This window comes from Vombatus ursinus, unplaced genomic scaffold (assembly GCF_900497805.2).
Source record: "Vombatus ursinus unplaced genomic scaffold, bare-nosed wombat genome assembly UNPS02008996.1, whole genome shotgun sequence".
Taxonomy (NCBI): Eukaryota; Metazoa; Chordata; class Mammalia; order Diprotodontia; family Vombatidae; genus Vombatus; species Vombatus ursinus.
Window position 1 is genome coordinate 12,047,186 of NW_020948774.1, and position 20,089 is coordinate 12,067,274.

Below are 20,089 nucleotides of genomic sequence, written 5' to 3' on the forward strand. Positions count from 1 at the left end.
TGGGTATGGATAGCATTTTCCTTCATGAGTCCTTTGTACTTGTCTTGGATCGTGTTGCTGAGACAAGCAGTGTCATTCATAGTTGATCATCACATGTGTTGCTGAAACTATGTACAGTGTTTTCTTGGTTCTGCTCATTTCAATTTGCATTGGTTTGTACACGTCTTTCCAGGTTTTTCTGAAACGTGCCTGTTCATAATTTCTTACTGCATAATAATGTTCCATTACATTCATAAACCACAGTTTGTTCAGCCATTTCCCAACTGATGGGCACCCCCTCAATTTAGAATATTTTGCCACCACAAACAGGGTGGCTATAAATATTTTTGCATATGTAGGTCCTTTTCCCTTTTTTATTATCTCTTTGAGAGACAAACCTAGTAGTGGTATTTCTAGACCAAAGGATATGCACAGTTTGGTTGCCTCTTAGGCATAGTTCTAAATTGCTCTCCAGAATAGTTGGATCAGTTCTCAACTCCACCAACAATGCATTAGTGTTCCAATTTTCCCACAACCTCTCCAACATTTATCATTGTCCAATTGAGCCAATCTGATTGGTGTGAGGTGATATCTCAGAGTTGTTTTAATGTGCATTTCTCTAATCAAAAAATGATTTAGAGCCCTTCTTCATGTGCTTATAGTTAGCTTTGATTTCTTCATCTGAAAACTGCTTGTTCACATCCATTGGGGAATGGCTTGTATTTTCATAAATTTGACTCAGTTCTCTATATATTTGAGAAATTAAGCCTTTATCAAATACACTTGTTATAAAGATCATTTCTCAGCTTTCTGTTTTCTTTCTGATCTTTGTTGCATTGATTTTGTTTGTGCAAAAGCATTTCAATTTAATATGATCAAAATTATCTATTCCACATTTCATAATGCTCTCTATCTCCTGTTTAGTCATGAATTCTTACTTTTCTCATAGATCTGATGGGTAAACTATTCCTTGCTCTTCTAATTTGATTGCTTCATTGTCTATGGTACCTTTTAGCAAGATGTGGTTTCCTTCCTTCTCTCTTTTAATTAGGTCTATTTTTGCTTTTACTTTGTCTAAGATCAGGATTGCTACCCCTGCTTTTTTTACTTCAGTCGAAGCATAATAGATTCTGCTCCAGCCCCCTTACCTTTACTCTGTGTGTGTCTCTGCTTCAAGTGTATTTCCTGTAAACAATATATTGTAGGATTCTGGGTTTTGATCCATTCTGCTATCCACTTCTGTTGTATGGGAAAGTTCATCCCATTCACATTTATAGTTATGATTACTAACTATGTATTTCCCTCCATCCTATTCTTCCTCCTGTTTGTCCTCTTTCCCCTTTCACCCTTTCCCACTACACCAGTGTTTTGCTTCTGTCTATACCTCCCCTCATCTGCCTTTCTTTCTGTTAGTCCCCTCTCCCTTACTGATCTCCTCCCCTCCTACTTCCCTGTCAGATAAGATAGATTTCTATATTCATCTGATTGTGCATATTATTCTCTCCTTGAGACAATAATAATGAGAATAAGGTTCAAGCAATGCCCATTGCCCCCACTTCCATCTTCCCCATTCACTGTAATAGGTCTTTCTCACCTCTTCATGTGAGATAATTTACACCAATTCTACCTCTCCCTTTCTTCTTTCTTATCCCTTAATTTTTTTTATGTTATTCCCTCAAATTCACCTTATACCCATACCCTCTGTCTATGTATATTCCTTCTATCTGTACTATTAGTGATACCACGTTTAAGAGTTACAAGTATCTTCCCATGCAGGTTTGTAAATAGTTTAGCTCTACTGAATCTCTACTGAATCTGAATGTTTTCTTTTTCCCTTTTTGCCTATTTATTTTTGTCTTGGGTCTTGATATTGGAGGCCAAGTTTTTGGTTTGGTTCTGGTCTTCTCCTGATGAAGGCTTGAAATTCTTCAATTTCATTGAATGACCATTTTTTCCCTTGATGTATTATGCTTAATTTTGCTGTGTAAGTCATTCTTGGTTGTAGTCCCAGCTCCTTTGCCCTATAGAATATCATGTTCCATGACTTCTGATCCTTTAACGTTGCAGCTGCCAAGTGCTATTGTAACTGATGTCTGTGACTACCTGATATTTGAATTGTTTCTTTCTGTCCACTTGTAGTACTTTTTTTCCTTGACCTGATAGTTTTGAAATTTGGCTATAATGTTCTTGGAGTTTTTATTTTGGGATCTCTTTCCTAAGGTGATTGATAGATTCTTTCAATGCCTATTTTGCCCTCTAGTTCCAGGACATCAAGGCAGTTTTCCTTGACAATTCCTTGAAAGATGCTGTCCAGGTCCTCCTTTTGATTATGGTTTTCAGTTAGTCCAATGATTTTGATATTAGCTCTCTTGAATCTATTTTCCAGGTCAGTTGTTTTTCCCATTTTTTTCCATTTTGAATTATTTTAAATTTGTTTGATTGATTTATGATGTCTCATAGAGTCATTAGCTTCCACTTGCCCAACTCTTAACTTTTAAAGGTATTGTTTTCCTCAATTACTTTCTATTTGTAGTTTTTTTCCATTTGGTCAATTGTACTCTTTAGGGAGTTGTTTTCTTCAGGGGATTTTTGTATCTCCTTTTCCATTTGGTCAATTTTACTTTTTAGGCAGTTTTTGAGCTGTTGAGTCTTTTTTCATAATTCTCTTGAATTACTGTCATTTCTTTTCCCCATTTTTTCTCTCTTATATGATTTCTAAGCTCCTTTTTTTGGGGGGGGAGCAGGCACTTGGGGTTAAGTAACTTGCCCAAGGTCAAACAGCTAAGATGTGTCAAGCATCTGAGGCTGTTTTTGAACTCAGGTCCTTCTGACTCCAGGGTCAGACTGGACTCTATCAACTGCTCTCTAGTTGCCTAAATGTTTAGTTTTCATTATGCTAATTTTTGGGGGGGGTTGTTTTTTTTTTGTTTGTTTTGGTTTGGTTTTTTTTGCTTTTAGGTGAGGCAATTGGGGTTGAGTGACTTGCCCAGGGTCACACAGTTAGTAAGTAAGCTCCTTTTTGAGCTCTTCCATGAGTTCTTTCTCAGCTTGAGACCACTTCCCATTTTCCTTTGAGATTTTGCCTGAAGGGTGTTTTGACATTGTTGTCCTCTTCAGAGTTTGTATCTTGGTCTTCTCTGTCACCAAAACTTTGTATGGTCAGTTTGTTTGTTTTTTTTTGGTTGTTGTTTTTTGCTCTTATTTTTGTGACCTTTTTCCTTTCTTTTAAATTTGATCTGTGCTCCCAGGGTCTTAGGCTTTTTGTGCCAGTCACTGCAGGCCCTGGCTGTTTACCTGGTGCTGAGCTAATGTTGCTCTGAGGTCATGGGGACCCCTCATGTCTAGTGTGTTGAGGGGGTGGAGTGGGAGGTAGTTGGCACTGCTAGAGGTTGTAGGGGTCTGGAAGTTTATCTAGTGCTGATCTGGGGTCCTAGAGGTGGCATTTGGTATATACTGAGGCCAGGTGGGGTTTTTCTGCATTTCCCTGGGGCTACACTGAAGCATGTGGAAGTCTGACTACTGGAGGATGCCTGCCTGCCTGGAACCAGACCAAAGCACGTGGAGGTCCAGTCACAGGAGGACCCCACATAACTGGAGCTTTGATGAAGCATGTGGACATTTGGCCACTGGAAGACACCTGCACACCTGGGGCTGTACAGAAGCATGTGGTGGTTCTCAGAGCTGGAGTCTGCCAGTTCCCCAGGCTTGCTAAGGCATGCAGGGGGGTCCTGGTGTTGACATTTGCCAGTTCCACCACACTCGGGCTCAGGATCTCTCACTGCTAAGGTGGGGCTTGCTGCTGGCTTGCTGAGATGCTTCCTATCCTGGAATGTGCTCCCCTTTTACCTGGGTGAGATGGACCTTTCTTGCCAATCCTCCAAATTTCACTGGCTTAAAGACTGCTCCACTCAATCTTTCCACTGGTTCTGCTGTTTCAGGATTTGATCTGCAGTGCTATTCTATGGTTGTTTGGAGGTGAATATGGGAAAGCCACAGTGATTTACTGTTTACTTCACCATCTTGGCTCCCAGAAGCAGGAATGACTTATCTTCTTATAGATTTGACAAAGTTCATTTTAGATATGAGACCTTTATCTGATAAACTGGCTATAAAATTTTCCCTCAATTTTCTGTTTTTTTTTTCTGATCTTGGCTACATTTATTTTATTTGTATAAAAACCTTTTTAATTTAATGTAATCAAAATGATCCATTTTACACTTAACTTTGTTCTCTATCTCTTATTCATAAATTGTTTGCCAATCATTAAGTCTGATAAGTTCTGTATTCTGTGTTCTAATTTTCTTGTAAGATATCTCTTTATATCTAAATCATGTATCCATTTTGACCTTATCTTGGTAAATAGTATAAGATACTGGTCTATGACCAATTTGTGCCAACCTGCTTTCCAGTTTTCCCAGCAGATTTTTACCAAATAATGAATTCTTATCCCAAAATCTAAAGTCTTTATACTTGTCAAATACAAGGTTATTATGTTTATTTGCTGTTGTAAATTGTACGTCTACTCTATTCCATTGGTCTACCTTTCTATTTCATAACCAATACCAGATAGTTTTGATAATTACTGCCTTATAATATAGTTTAAGATATAGTACTGCTAAACTTCCTTCCTTTACATTTTTTCATTATTTCCTTTGATATTCTTGACTTTTTATTTTTTCAAGTGAATTTTGTTATTTTTTTTTTCTAATTCATTAAAAATGACTTGGCAATTTAATTGGGATGGCATTGTTAACATGATTTATTATATTTATAATTCTCTGTATGTTGAACCAACCCAACATTCCTGGTACAAATCCAACTTGGTCAAAGTATATATAATATTTCTAATATGCTGTTGTGGCCTACTCACTTATATTTTTAAAACAATTTTTATCAATGTTCATTAGGAATATAGTTCTGCTTAGGTATCAAGACTATATTTGTATCACAAAAAGAATTTGGAAGGGTGAATTCTTTTCTTAATATTACAGACTATGCAATTGGTTATTGTTTGAATGTTTGATGGAATTTACTTATAATTTCACTTGGTCCTAGAGGGTTTTGGTGGGGGGGAGTTTTATGGCCTGTTCAATTTCTTTCTCTAATAATTTGGTTGTTTAAATAGTCTTTATTTTTTGGCTAATCTGGCTATTTTTATGTTTGTATGTGCTCATCTGTTTCCTCTAAGTTATTAGTTTTTTTTAGCATATAAAAGGGCAAAATAGTTTCTGAGAATTTCCGATAGGCTTTCTCCATTATATGTAAAGCTGGCTTTGCATTTTACATAGATACTACTTACCATATTAAAGAAAGATGCATTTATTCCTATGCTTATTGTTTGTTGTATTTCTCCAAAAGCGTTTATAGCATATATTGATTTTGGCATGTTTTATTTTTTATTATTGTTGTTATTTATATATATAATTCTCTTTATAGTGAAACAACTCTGCATTCCTGATATAAATACAAACTCAGCATAGTATATATACATATATATGTATGTGTATGTATATATGCACACATATATATATGCATGTATATATGCACACACATATACATATATATGTGTTTGTATAGTTGTTATGGCCTCTGCTAATTTAAAACATTTTTGTCAACGTTCATTAAAAATATTGCTACATAGTATTCTTTTCCTGCTTTGTTTCTTCCAGTTTTTGGCAATGACTATATTTGTATAATATAAAGAGTTTCGAAGAATCCCTGCTTTTTCTGTTTTTGCAAACAAGTCGTATACTTTAGGGATTCATTTTTCTTTGAATTTTTGATATGATACACTTTTAAATCCATCAGGTCTTATTTTTCCCCTTTAGGAATTCATTTAGTTCCTTCAGTGTCTTTTTCTGATGTTGATTTATTTAAATAGCCTTATTATTATAATTCCTTGTTCTGTCAATCTAGGCACTTTATATTTTATAAATATTTAATACATTTCATCTAAGTTCTTAGTTTAGTTAGCATATAACTAGGCAAAATAATCTCTGTTTCCTTTTTTCCTCTTAAATTGTTATAAATTCTCCTTTATTATTTTAATACTATTTAGTTTTCTTTTTTTAAATGAGAGTGGCTATTTATTTTATTAATTCATTAAAAAAAATTTCCTACTTTTATTTGCCAGTTCAGTGTTTTACTTCTTTTTTATTTCAATTTTGTTCATCTCTCCTTTCATTTTCATGATTTCTACTTTGGTGTTTAAGAGTTTTCTGATATTCTTGTTATTGTAGTTGTATGTTTTTTAGTTTCATTACCAATTAATTGATCTGTTCTTTTTCTCTTTTATTGATTAATGTGCTTAGAGATAGAAATTATCCCCCAAGGATTATTTAACTTCATTCTAAAAGTTTTGGTGTATTGTATCATTGTTGGAATTTTCTCTAATAACATTGTCAATAAAATTATTTATATGATTTGTTCTTAAAATATCACTTACATTTTATTATTATTATTAATTTTTAATTATTTAGCCTAGTTTTTCATTCTTTCTTCCAAGGCCCTTTGCTGAAAATAATTTATATTGCATTTTATTCAGTAAAATATATGCTTAATATTTCTTCTTGTCTACATTTATTTGGGAGGTTTCCTTTGCCCTGAAATTGGCCTGAAATGTATTTTCTAAAGGTCCTCTAAATCTCCTTTGCTAGATCTTCTTCCAGATATCACTAACTGTAGATGTCCCCCAAGACTCTGTCCCATACCCTTTTTTCTTCTCCATCTATATTATCTTTGTTGATGATCTCATCAGCTGCCATGGGTTCAGTTATCATCTCTATGCAGACAATTGACAGATCTATATAACATCTCTCCTGACTGCTAGTCTTATATCATCAACTGCTTCTTGAATATTTCCAATTCCATAAGACTTCTATAAGCCAAACTCTTTATGCCAAAAACAGAGTTCAATACTTGTCCCTTTAAATGAACCCCCACCCCCAACTTCTCTATTACTTTTAGTGTGCCACTATCCTCCTAGTCACCCAGGCTCAAATCTCAGCATCATCTCCAACTGCTCTCTCACTCACTCCACACAGCCAATCTGTTGTCAGTCTAATCAATTCTACTTTCACATCTCTTCTGTATATCCCTTTCTTTCCATTCATAGTTGCTACCCTAGTGTAAGCTCTCATCACCTCTTGCCTGGACTGTGCCACTACTCTTCTAGTTAGTCGCCCTGCTGCATGTCTCTCCCCATTCCAATTAATTGACTCCACTACTAAAGTGCAGGTCTAAATATGAGATTCAGTAATTCCAGTAGCTCTTTAGCACCTCCAGGATCAAATATAAAGTATTTGTTCTCATCTTAAGCTTTTCAGAACTTGATATTTTTCTATTTTTTAATCTTCTTATGGGAACCATCTCCAGTCATCCTGATCTATATCTTGCCACTGGATCCAGATGGCTCTGGAGGAGAGAGTGAGGCTGGTGACTTTGCACACACCTGCCTCACTTAATTCCAATTCACTTGCAAGTCAAGACATCACCTTCCTGAAGTCACTGGTCTTCTTAGTCTCCTACACATACATGAAGTTTACAATCCAGTAACACTTGCCTTTTTGCTATTCCATGCACATGACACTCCATCTTCTGATTCCATGCCTTTTCAGTGGCTGCCCCCCATTTCTGGGATGCTCTACCTTCACACCTCTGTCTACTGGCATCTCTGGTTTCCTTCAAATGCCACTTTATTTAGGATACCTTTCCCAGTCCTTACCCAGCTTTCCCTCTGAGATTACTTTCCACATATATCTATATAGATCTTTTATGTACTTGGCTGTTTTCATGTAGTTTCCCCTATTAGAATGTAAATTCCTTGAGGACAGGAGCCTTGTTTTGCCTTTCCTTATATACTCATAGTTAACATAGTGCCTAACATATAGTAATTACTTAATAAATGCTTGTTGACTGACCATTCCTAACATTTCTAAAGTTCTTTTCAGTTACTTACATTCTTTGTTATTTTTGTTAAATTTGTCTAGGTCTGAAATGGGTACATTTGAGTCCCCCACTGTTATCTTTTACTGCCTTTCCCTTTGCAATTTTTAAAACATTTCTTCTAAGTACTTAACTATTAATATTGATTCATTATCTATAGTGCCTTTAAGTATAACATGACTTCCCTGTTTACCTCTTTTTATCATGTCAATTTTTACTGCTTCCTTATCTAAAATCATTATTGTTTCCCATTAATTTTTTAGTCTGCTTGAAGTATTATCAATTTTGGTTTACTTCCTCACTTTAACTCTGTGTCAATCTTTATGTTTTAAGTGTGTTTCTTGTAAACAACATATTTTTGAAGTATGCTTTCTTTTCCATTCTACTATCTTCTTCTAATTTATTGGTGAGTTCATTCCATTCATGTTTACAGTTATAATCATTAATTATTTCCCTACAGTCTATTTTCTTGTACTTTTTCTTCTCTTTGGCCATCATCCCTTATGCCTCTATTTCCCCACAATTTCACCCATTCCCTTTAGAGTAAAAAGTAAGTTCCTTCCCCTTCTTTACAGAGCAGATAGTAAAAGAAAAGGAATTTACTTAATACTGGTGATCTATAGGTGCAGTAATCTGCTTCTGTTCTATTATTTGTCTTCTCTTCCCCTTATCCTTCCTCTGCTCACAAATTTTTGTGTCTTTCTTTCTCCTTTCCTCCCTTGCCCTTTCCCTTTCCCCTACCCTTTTCCTTTTCTTCTTCCTCTTCCTTTCTTTTCCTTTCCTTTGCTTTCCTATCCTATCCTTTCCTTTCTTTTCCTTTCCTTTTCCTTCTTTTCCTCTGCTTTCCCTTCTTTTCCTTTGCTTTGCTTTCCTTTGCTTTGCTTTGCTTTGCTTTCCTTTGCTTTGCTTTGCTTTCCTGTCCTATCCTGTTCTGTCCTGTTCTGTCCTGTCCTGTCCTATCCTATCCTATCCTATGCTATCATACCCTATCTTTTTCTTTCCTCATGGCCAACATAGGATTTTGTTTTGTATAATTATACAAGGTACATACAAGATAAATAAGAAATAACTAAAAGAGGGAAAATACTAGAATTAAGAGGGGTTAAGGAAGGCTTCCTGAAGAAGGTGGGATTTTAGGGGACTTAAAAGGAAGTCAAGGAGGTCAGTAGTTGGAGAGGAGGAGGAGAGTGTTCCAGTCACAGTGGGCAGCCAGAGAAAATGCCTAGACACAAGAAATGAAATGATTTGTTCATAGAATAGCCAGGAGGCCAGTGCCACTGAATTGAAGAGTATGTATCAGGGAGCAAGTTATAATAAGACTGAAAAGGCTAGGTTATGAAGGGCTTTGAATGCCAAGCAGAGCATTTTGTATTTTCTCAATAGCAAATTGAGGCAATAGGAAGCCACTGGAGTTTATTGATTAGAAAGGTTAATGTCACCATTTTATCTTCACAACAAACCTGGGAGATTTTAAATCTGGGACCAATTTTGCATTTTAAAGTTTCTAATCAGTTCTGGCATTTTGATCAGAAATGCTTGGAAACTCTTTATTCCATTAAAGGTCCATCTCCCATTCATTCCCTAACCCCTCCCATACACACATCATATTTAATTTTGTCAGATAAGTTATTCTTGATCGTAAGACTTTATCTTTTACCTTTTCAATTATCATATTCCAAGTTCTTCTTTTCCTTATGATTGCAAATGTCAACTCTTGTATGATCTTGACTATTGTAATTTCTTGAACTCTTTCTCTTCAGGTGCTTGCAGTATATTTTCTTTCACCTAGAAACTCTGGATTTTTTATATGATGTTTTAATTTTGGAGTTTCAGAAAGTGGCAAGTGGATTTTTTTCTATTTTCACTTTGCCCTCTGGTTCTAATAGATCTGAACAGTTCATCTTTATTATTTCTTGAAATACAATATCCCAGTTTATTTGTTTTTTTAGAGGCAGTTGCATTATGATTTTCAAGTAGTTTGATGATTCTTAAATTCTCCTTGGCATGTTTTATAGGTCAGTTTTTGTTGGTGGGTATCTTCTATTTTTTTTTCAATATTTTGATTTTTAAATATTGTTTATTATTTCATGGAAGACAGCTAGGTGTTGTGGTGGATAGAATGCTGGACCTGGAATCAGGAAGACTGTTCTTTGTGAGTTCAAATCTGGTCTCAGGCACTAATTAACTGTGTGACCTGAGCAAATCACTTAACTTTGCCTCAGTTCCTCATCTGTAAAATGATCTGGAGAAGGAAATGGCAAACCACTCCAATATCTTTGCCAAGAAAACCCCAAAAGAGGTGATGAAGATTCAACATGACTGAAATGACTCAACAACAATAATATTGTTTCATGGAGTTGTTCTTTTCTATTTGGCAAATTTTATGGGTAACGTTCATTGCCATCTTTTCTGAGCTATCAATTCTCATTGTCATTCTTTCTTCCCTAGCTGTTGTTTCCTTTATTATTATATTTTGTGTCTCTTCTTTCATTTCTTTCAGTTAATTTTATAGTGTCTGTGGCCAGGGCATTCTTTTCTCTGAAGCTGTGCTTGGATTTGCTGGGGAGTTACTCTTTCCTTCTGGGTTTACTTCTTAGACTTCTCTCAATCCAAGGTAGTTCTTCATTGTGTTATCTTCATTCATTCACATCCCCAGCCTCAATTTCTGGATTGGGGACTTTGTGTTTGGACATATTCTGCTCCCTTCCATACTCTTGAATGACATGGATAGGCCTTGCTTTGTCCCAGATGCAGTCATCAAGACTAGACACCACCTTTTATAGGAATTCCTGGGTTTGAGCTCTGTCTTGATTATTCAACTTAAGTTTTGGCCTTGGCTCCTTCTCTGTCTCTTTCTCCTTGCACAATCTCGAACTCAGAGTTGGTTTCATCCCTTGGTATGACTCTGACAGACCTTAGCCAAATATTATTGATTGTGCTGATGTCATGCTTCCTGCAAGACCCCAGTTGATTTGCTTCCCAAGTGCTGCCTTGGCCCTGTTTCCTAATGTTGCTCTGTGGTTGGACAATAGCTGCCTAGGCACTGGGCTGCTCAGTCTGACTGTTTCTTCCTGTAGTTCAGAATAGGCTTTCTGAGCTCTGGGTTGCATAGAAGCTGCCTGGATACTGAGTCAATTTGCCTTGATCTCCCCAGTAAATACTTTTCCTTTTATTAAAGTTTGTTCTTTATTTAGTTCTAAAAAAAATTGTGCAGTGTGATTCGATAAAATAAAGACACCTTCTTTAGAATTGAAAAAATAATCCTACAGAATTAAAAAAATAATGTCTTACACATATAAACATTACTAATTTTCAAATGTATATAGATGGCATTGGAATTAATAAGATATAGATAAATTTAACCTAGAATCCAGAGAAACTTTTTAATTATATTTTCTCATGTAATGATGGGGCATTTTTAAAGTTATCTCCTAGGAGCACTCAAATATTCATTTAAATTTGTGATCTCACTAAAATTACTCTTCCCTCCTGTAATGTCAGTTTCTGTACATCCTTGCCTACTAATACTGTGCAACTCTTGTTATACATGTAATTCCATTACAGATACTAGAGCTAATAGGTACTAGAGCTGGTGGAGCTTGAGTTGGGCATTAAAGAATAACTAAGAGTCAGATAAGTATAATGTAGTAGAGAGGACATTACAGGTTGGAATAGTGATGCCAAAAAGAGCACAAAGACAGACATGGGCATGGCCTAAAATGAAGAGCTAAGATTGGTAAGTCAGGGTAGATAATTGGGTTGATCAAATTGTCCTCTTGGCTCTGTTCATTTCACTCTGAATCAATTCATAAAAGTCTTTCAACATACCATTCATCATTTCTTACAGTACAATGATATTCCATTACCTTTATATGTGTGTTTAGCCATTCTCCAATTGATGGACACCTCCTAGTTTCCAGTTTTTGATTACCACCAAAAGAAATACTATAAATATATTTGTGCAAGTGAATCCTTTCCTAACATCTCTGATCTTTTTGGGGTATTGTCCTAATAGTGATATTGTTGAGTCAAAAGGGAAAACACCAAATTGCTTTCCAAAATGGCTAGAGAGAGATCGAAAGTTTCAATAAAGCTAGCGTTCTTCTGTGCTCACAAGGAAAATTGTTAACCATTGTCTCATGTGCATAGAGTAGGTTGCTATAAACATTTGAACAATGAAGACTCATTTATTTGAAGATAGATACTGGACTAGATCTATAATTTTATTATAGTCTTAAAATTGTCTTTAAGTGACTTTCCCAGAGACATGCTGCCGTTATATTTCAGAGGCAAGACACAAATCCACTTCTTCCTGGCTCTAGGTCCAGAACTCTATCTACCTTAGTGTGTCTGCCTCTCTTTTTCAAGGAACATGGAGCAAATTACCCTTTTCTTCCTATGCCCTTCCAAATACATATTTGTTCCTGAATTCAACAATAATTCTCATTTCCAAATCAGTCTATGTATCTATCATCTGGGGGCAGAGTTGGAGAGGAACAAGACATATCACAGCATGGCAAAAATTCTCCTAAAAGTTTATTCTTTGAAACTCCCCCATTGGAACAAACATGGGCAAAAAAAAAAAAAAAAAAAAAAGATGCTTCATCTTCTGGTTATTCCCCTAATGGACTGACTGTCAAAAGAAGTCAATGGAATTCTTCTCCTGGCTACATTCTAGATTTCCTTTACCATGCCCCAGAAACCTCTTTATCCTGAAAGCTCACTTTCTCCAATGTGGAGATACTCTCTGCCACCTGCAACCTCTTGCTGTAACTGGATGGCTCCTCACAGAACCTCCATTTAAGTAATGTGCTTAGTCCTGCCATGTCTTATCACTCTACAGGCTGCATTTTGGACTTTCTCAACTACCCCCTGCCCCCCAACCCCTACTAGGTGGTGCAGTGGATACAGCACAGGGTCTGAAACTAGGAAGTTTGTTTTTGTTCTTTAGTCATTTTTTAGTTATGTGCAACTCTTTGTGACCCCTTTTGGGGGTTTTATTGGCAAAGATACTGGAGTAGTTTGCCATTTCCTTCTCCAACTCATTTTAAAGATGAGGAAACTGATACAAACAGGGTTAAGTAATTGGCCCAGGGTCACACAATTATTCAGTGCGTGAGACCAGATTTGAACTCAGTCTTCCTAAGGACCAGTGTCAAATCTAGCCTTTGGCACCTATTAGCTGTGTGACCCTAGGCAAGTCACTTCATCTCTGTCTGCCTCAGTTTCCTCATCTATTAAATGGCAATAATAATAGCACCTACCTCCCAGAGTTGTTGTGAGGATCAAATGAGATAATAATTGTAAATCACTTAGCACGGTACCTGGCACACAATAAGTGTTATACAAATGTTAGCTATTATTATTTATTACTAGGTACCTTTGTTTCCTCTCCCTCTCTTCTCCTTCTCTTCTCCTTCCTCCCTCCTCTCTCTCTAGCCCTTTCCTCTTTCCACTCTCCCCCTTTTAAGCTTCCTTCTATGTGTTTTCTTCTTTGACTTCTCCTATTAAAATTTAGCAGGCTCCTTGAAGGCAAGGACTATTATTCTTTCTGCTTAAAGTTGTATTCCCAGTATTTAACACAGTGCATGGCACATAATGCTTATTGACTGACTGTTGGGGCTGTCACTCTCATCAAAGTAGTATAGAATATTAGAAAGGATCCTGGTCAGAACCTTTGGATTTAAATCTCAACGCTGCCATTTATCAGCCCTGTGACTATGGGGGAAAAAATCATATAACCATTGTATACCTCAAGTTTTGTTTCCTTAAGCTATAAAATGAGGATAATGCTAATACTATTGGCTTTATGTTGTGAATAAAATTACTATGCAACTCTTAAAAATTAATATATATGTGTGTGAGTTAATATCACTATTATACTCCCTACCAAGTAGACTAGAATTTTCATATCTACTGATTAGAAAACCTCCTTCCCAGATAGTGCTAGGGAAACATGGGAAAAATTATTGTCTAACTCTCATTTTGCTCTACTGAGAATACCACTATCCTGTTTGCCTTTATCATTATATCATCAACATTTTTGATTCAATGTATTTTCATAACATTTTCAAATTATAGAATTTTCACACTTTTCCTTTATTCTATTTTAGGTTGACTAAATCCTGGTATAGAGGGTGACCTTACAGTCAGTAAGCTGTATCCAAATCTCAATGTAGGTTTCATGTAAAGCCAACATGGTTTAGTAGTGAACTAGCAATCATAGGATCCTAGAGATGGAAGAAACCTTAGAGGTCATCTGATCTGATCCTGTAATTTTTACAAATGAGGAAAATAAAACTCAGAGATTTTAAGTGACTTAACTCCCACAGGTACAACATTTGAACCCAGATCCTCTCACTCCAGAACCAGTGTTTTTTTTTCTACTGTACTATATTGATAGGGAAATCTTGCCTCTGACATTTAATGTCCTTGAATATCATTTCCTTTATCTGTAAAGTGGGAATAATAATAGTTGTAATATCTACCTCATAGAGCTTTTTTGTTAGGATCAAATGAGATAATATATGTATATTATATAGTTTAAAACATTATAAAAATGTCAGCTATTATTAAATGGCAAATCTTAACAGTGGTGTGTACATTCTTTGTCATTTGAGTTGTAAACAGTACTCTTTCTTCCTATCATCTTTCAACTTGGAGAGAGAAGGGGGTCTAAATTACATACTGACCTGAGTTCTCAATTCACACCATGTAGTGATATTTTTTGGTTTAATCACTGAGATTGAGAGTGATGATTTAGTGTGATCCATTCTCATTAGAAAGGCATATCTCCCAGAAGCCATGTGGCAAGGTTTTGTTTTTGTTTTTTTTTTTTGCATTTTGTTTCTGTAATTCAAAAACATCCCTACAAAGAGATTTTCCCATCACATTTTCCATGGTATCACCTCATTGTATATCTGCTAATTTTTATGCTATTTTTCCAATATCCCTTGCAGTCTAAGTCCTTTAGCGACAGCAAGAACCGCCACAAAAAGCCAAAGGACACCAAACCAAAGGTGAAGAAGCTAAAATATCACCAATACATTCCACCTGACCAAAAGGCAGAAAAGTCTCCTCCTCCCATGGACTCTGCCTATGCTAGGCTTCTGCAGCAGCAGCAACTTTTCCTACAACTACAAATCCTCAGCCAACAACAACAGCAGCAAAGATTTAGCTACCCAGGGCATCATCAAGCACAGCTAAAGTGAGTCAATTTAGGAGACACGGTTGAAGGCAATGGGTAGCTAATGAACTCATTGCAATCTCTCATTTCTATGTCATTTCTTTATTTTATTTGATTTGAAATTTATGGAATAAAACAAGCATTTCATAACATAATATGATAAAAAAGATGATTGTACATGAAACTGCAAATCTGCTATGCACAACTTGCTATTCCTCTCAAATATACAACAAAACTATCATGTAAATTTCTTTTTTTTCTTCCCTTCCCACCCCCCTGCCCTAGAGATGGCTACTTATTGCATGTCGCCTAGCCACCGATTGCATGCTACCTTTCATTATTCCGTACCTGGTTGTATACTGTCTTCTATTGTGTTAGCTTTGTCTTCCTAGCTAGATTGTAAGCTCCTTCAGAGGGGAAGCTATGTCTGACATCTGAGCATTGAGACCAAACCATGAACTTCAAGGACATTAGGGGACATATGTCTAGAGAGAAGTGATGATGAATAAAAGAGATAGCTTGAGGTGAGCAATCCTTCAGGCTAGGAAGTTCTGGGTCTGCAAAGATAACTCCACCAAACTACTGACCTAGAATGAATAATGCCAGTGTGTGTTCCTCTTTATAAACTTTAACCCTTTTGAGGACAAAGATTATATTTCATTTCTTCTGGCAACTTAAAGTATTGGGTAAGCAGTCACTATAGCTTGTTGGCTGATCAATAAGAATTTTGCTCTTCTTCCCCCACAACCCTAATCTCCTATCACAATTCTTATGTTACACGAGCTGATAAAATCATCATCTAGTCCTATATTTTCCCATCTCCAAAAGAAGTGGCCGTAAACAGAAATTAAAGTGCCACTAAGAAATAAAAGGAAGGAGAAGATTAGGAAGTCAGGAGAAACTTCACTTCTAGGCTCCTATCAAAGCAATCAAAACTCTAAAAGATGGGGCGGGGGAAGTTGAATAGGCAAGGAATAACCTCAGAAGGCAAGGAATTTACCTCAGAAAGGTGTTGACATTAAGGGAGCAAGTACACCTCATCTCCAGGAGTCCTGTTAATTCTTGGAGAAACAAAGGAGATCATTTCTCCTATTTATAATACCACTGTGCCCAGCTTTAAGAAAATCCAATAGATAAAATGTGAACTTATAAAGCTTTGGGATATTACATCACAAATGGATTCTTTCTTAAATGACTATGATTTACAGTAGAATTCCTTTGAATAACAGACATTTATATTTAAAATATGGTTTTAATTTTATCAAAGTCAGTTGTTTGGCTCCACTTTTTAGAAAACCTATATTAGTTAAGACAAGATAACATTTGTATTTAGAGCAAAGACACTGAAGGGAAACTCCACATGGAAAAGAGAAAATGTTTCTTATTTCTTTCCATTTGAAATATAGTTTGGGAGGGAAGGGGAAGTCATCTAAATACTTCATATACATCCAAGAGCTGCACAATTGAATGGGTTGACCAACAAACTCAAAAACAGATCTAGTCCCAAAATTTGTCATTAGCTGTCTGTAAATTTAAGATAAAATAATTTCTTTACTGTTCATTCTTTCTTATCTCATGATGGAAAATATGCCTAGTCCTCATTTTATTCAAGTTTCTAAACTTTACTGGGTTATGGACAAGCCAGAACCTAAATTGTTACTGAAGAACCTAAATGAAAACATGCTGCCAGACTGATCAATCAATCAACAAGCATTTATTAAATATCTACTGTGTGCCCGATAAACTATGCAGTTATCTAAAATATCCCATTGTCTATTTTTAGGGAACCCAATGAAGAATTGATCAAAAATCCAAACTCATCAGTTTCCATAAGCAATAATCCTCTGTCTCCTGCCAAACCTACTTTTTCTGGACAAACTGGCATTTCTTCTCTCAAGCTGGGTCCTCTTCCATCAAATCTGGATGATCTGAAGGTATAAGTTTTGGTGGCTATTAAAAAAAAGATTATTTAGTAGCAATCACCAAATATTACGTGGGTAATACAATAGCAGTCTGTATGTGTGTTGTGGTAGGGGAGACAGAGAATTTTGTTACTGTGTAAAATCCCAGTCATCAACCACTTTTTATAACTCTCTTTTCCATACTACAAATGTATTATATATAATGAAATAATTGCAGTAAACTCCAGAGTAGAGTAACTCTGTTCTTTCCCTTGAGAGGATCTATAAGATAATTCTTAGCCAATACATTTTCAGAAGTGGGGAAGTATGATTTCATCATTGTAGAAAACTCCCATTGTGTAAACTCCTTATGCTGATTAAGTCTGCAGTTTGCCCCTATCTTACAGTCTTATGACACTAATAACCTGAACGATTTGCCCATTGTCATACAATTAGTATACTTCAGAAGCAGAACTTGGGAAAAGATGTTTCTCCATGTAATCTTCCATACTCTGAGGTCAGCACTCTAGCCATACTGCTTGCTAGAAATCAATGCACAGATTCTATTCCTTTAACTAGAAATCATATCTAAAAACACTCCCACACTCATAATTCTCTACTGGCATTTCACTCACATTTTGGTAGCTACAACCAAAAGTTTTTTTTTTTTTTTACAAAAACATCTGTTCATAGTGTCTAGAAGGAGGAGATAACAGTACCATTGTATTCTGACCTGGTAAGACAGCATTTGGAATAGTGTGTTCATTTTGGTGCCACAGTTTAGGAAAGACATTAATAGGCTAGAGTACGTTCAGAGTAGGAAAATGGTAAGGGCACTCATATCCATGTCACAGAAGATTACTTGCAAGAAATGAGAACATTTAGCCTGGAGAAGAGAATGAAGGGGACAGAGAATAGTGGGGGAAAGGTTGAGGAGTGAGAATGGGGAGGAAGAAGAGAAATGACACCTATCTTCAAATATTTTGTCACAAAGGAGAAAGTTTTGATTTGTTCTGTCTAGTGGCAGAGAACAAACCAAAAGCAGTGAGTTCAAGTCACAGAAGGGCAAATTTCAGCTGTATATAAGGAAACTTTAATAATTAGAGCTATTCAAAAGAGAAATGGGATGCCTTGGGAAGTAATTAATTTCTTATAATTGGATTCTTGAAACAGATGTTTAGCAACTGCTTGTCGGGGACCTTGTAAGGAACATTCCTTTCAGGTACTATATGAACTCTGAGAAGCTTTCCAATTATGATTCTATGATTCTGTTTCTCCGACTATAGGATAAGCACATCCTCTGCTAGATAAATTACTACAATTCAAGAGGAAAACAAAAAGAATAGACCACTGAAGTTGAGTCCAAGAGTGGGAGTCAAGAGTTTTATGTATTTTGACTTAAACCTAGACTGATATTTGGTCCTATAGGGTTTATGGAGAAAATCAAAATACCACCTACAACATGATTATTTAATGATGAAATAATCTCCCAAATGACATTATTTATTGAATTTAGCAGGATTATTTCATGTAGAATGGCCTTATCTGGTTCAAAAGGGTTCCATTTTTCACAAGGGATTAAACATGTTCCATTATAGTAGGCAAACATCTTGAAGGAAGTGATTGTTTAATTTTTGTCTTTGTGTCCCCAGTTCCTGTCAAACAACAGGTATTTAAAAAGTGTCAGCTGACTAATTGTTTGGCCCCAAAGAGGAGAACTACAATTGATAGAAGTTGCAGGGAGGCAGATTTCAGCTCAACACCACATAAAGAATTTCTATTAATAATTAGAACTGTCCAGCAGGGATGCCTTAAGAGGTAGTGAGTGCCCCGTGACTGTAAGAATTCAAGTGGAGACTGACAGAAATTCTGTAGAAGGGTTTTATGCTTCAGGTAAGAAGTTAAGTAGTCCTCCTAACTCTGAGATTCTGTGAATCACCACCCCCATCTATACCCAAATTAAATTGTAGGTTTAGACTATGTGGTTTTTTAAACAATTGATCTCTCCACAATAATTTGAAAATCTTAGAGATGAGAGTAGGTGCCAATCTTAGTATTTACTCAGTTCAAGGCATTGAAATCAATACAGGGATCTAATTTCCAACCTTGATTCCCTGTGTGATTACCTACCTTATACATACAGGGATGGCTGTCATGTGAGTTCACATCTAGCCAAGTTGATTTGGAGTGACTCAAAGTGTGAATATATCTCAGTTAGTCACCAAATATCATTTTATTTAAAATGTCTCCTCCCTGACCTGAAAAAATGTGTCCATCAACCTTTAAGAAGGTCGCAATATCACCAATGGCCACTAGAGGACACTCAAAGTTTGAGTTCTTCATTTCAATGGCTGATAGCCACTTTGCCTTTCCCTTTCAATTATCTCCTCTGTGCCACCGCAGTTTTCTGAATTCATTTCCAAATGGAACAACTAATAAAGAAAATTATTAAGAACCTCATACATCTAAGGCGTCGTGCTAAGTGTTGGGGATACAAACACACACACACACATACATACACATATACAGAGGAAGAAACAATAGTTCCAAAAGGGTTGCATTAATATTAATATTTTTAAAGTAATAGTTTTTTCAATTACCATACCTGACCCCCATTTCCTACAGAATAATCTTCTCTCTTTCCTGTGAGAAAAGTAACAACTACAGTTGGGAAAGGAGGTTTCTCCAGGTAATTAAATAATATTTGATGAAGTGAGGTAAGGGCTTAAAGATTCAATGACTAATAAGAGATTTGGGGCAATTTAGTAATTAATGAGGAAATATCTAAAAATACTTCTAGAATGCAGGAAAATGAGATTAAACATGGGAACAAGAAAAGAGGTATTCTTACAATCTATAAATAGGTTGGTTGGCTCCATGTATGGCTTTACAAGTAGGGTTCATCTTTCTAACCCTGTTAAATATACAACACTATTTACCCCCTATACAAACTCACATATATTAACTTATATGTCCAAAGGAATAAGAGGAAAATTCAACTCAGCATATGCCAATTTTAATTATATAATGAGTTTTGGTAGTTAATAATGCAGTTACAAATTTATACACTATTAACAAC

The 20,089-nt window shown here is 35.9% G+C and overlaps 1 protein-coding gene across 7 annotated transcripts in view; it reads left to right on the forward strand.

Annotated features, from left to right (window-relative positions):
* MYOCD (myocardin) overlaps nt 1-20,089 on the forward strand; it is a 177,876-nt gene that overhangs the window by 144,480 nt on the left and 13,307 nt on the right. For all 7 annotated transcript variants that reach the window (XM_027850254.1, XM_027850255.1, XM_027850256.1 and 4 more), the window contains 2 exons: nt 14,883-15,130; nt 16,893-17,043. In XM_027850254.1, the coding sequence (XP_027706055.1) occupies nt 14,883-15,130; nt 16,893-17,043 (399 nt within the window). The remainder of the gene's footprint in view (nt 1-14,882; nt 15,131-16,892; nt 17,044-20,089) is intronic.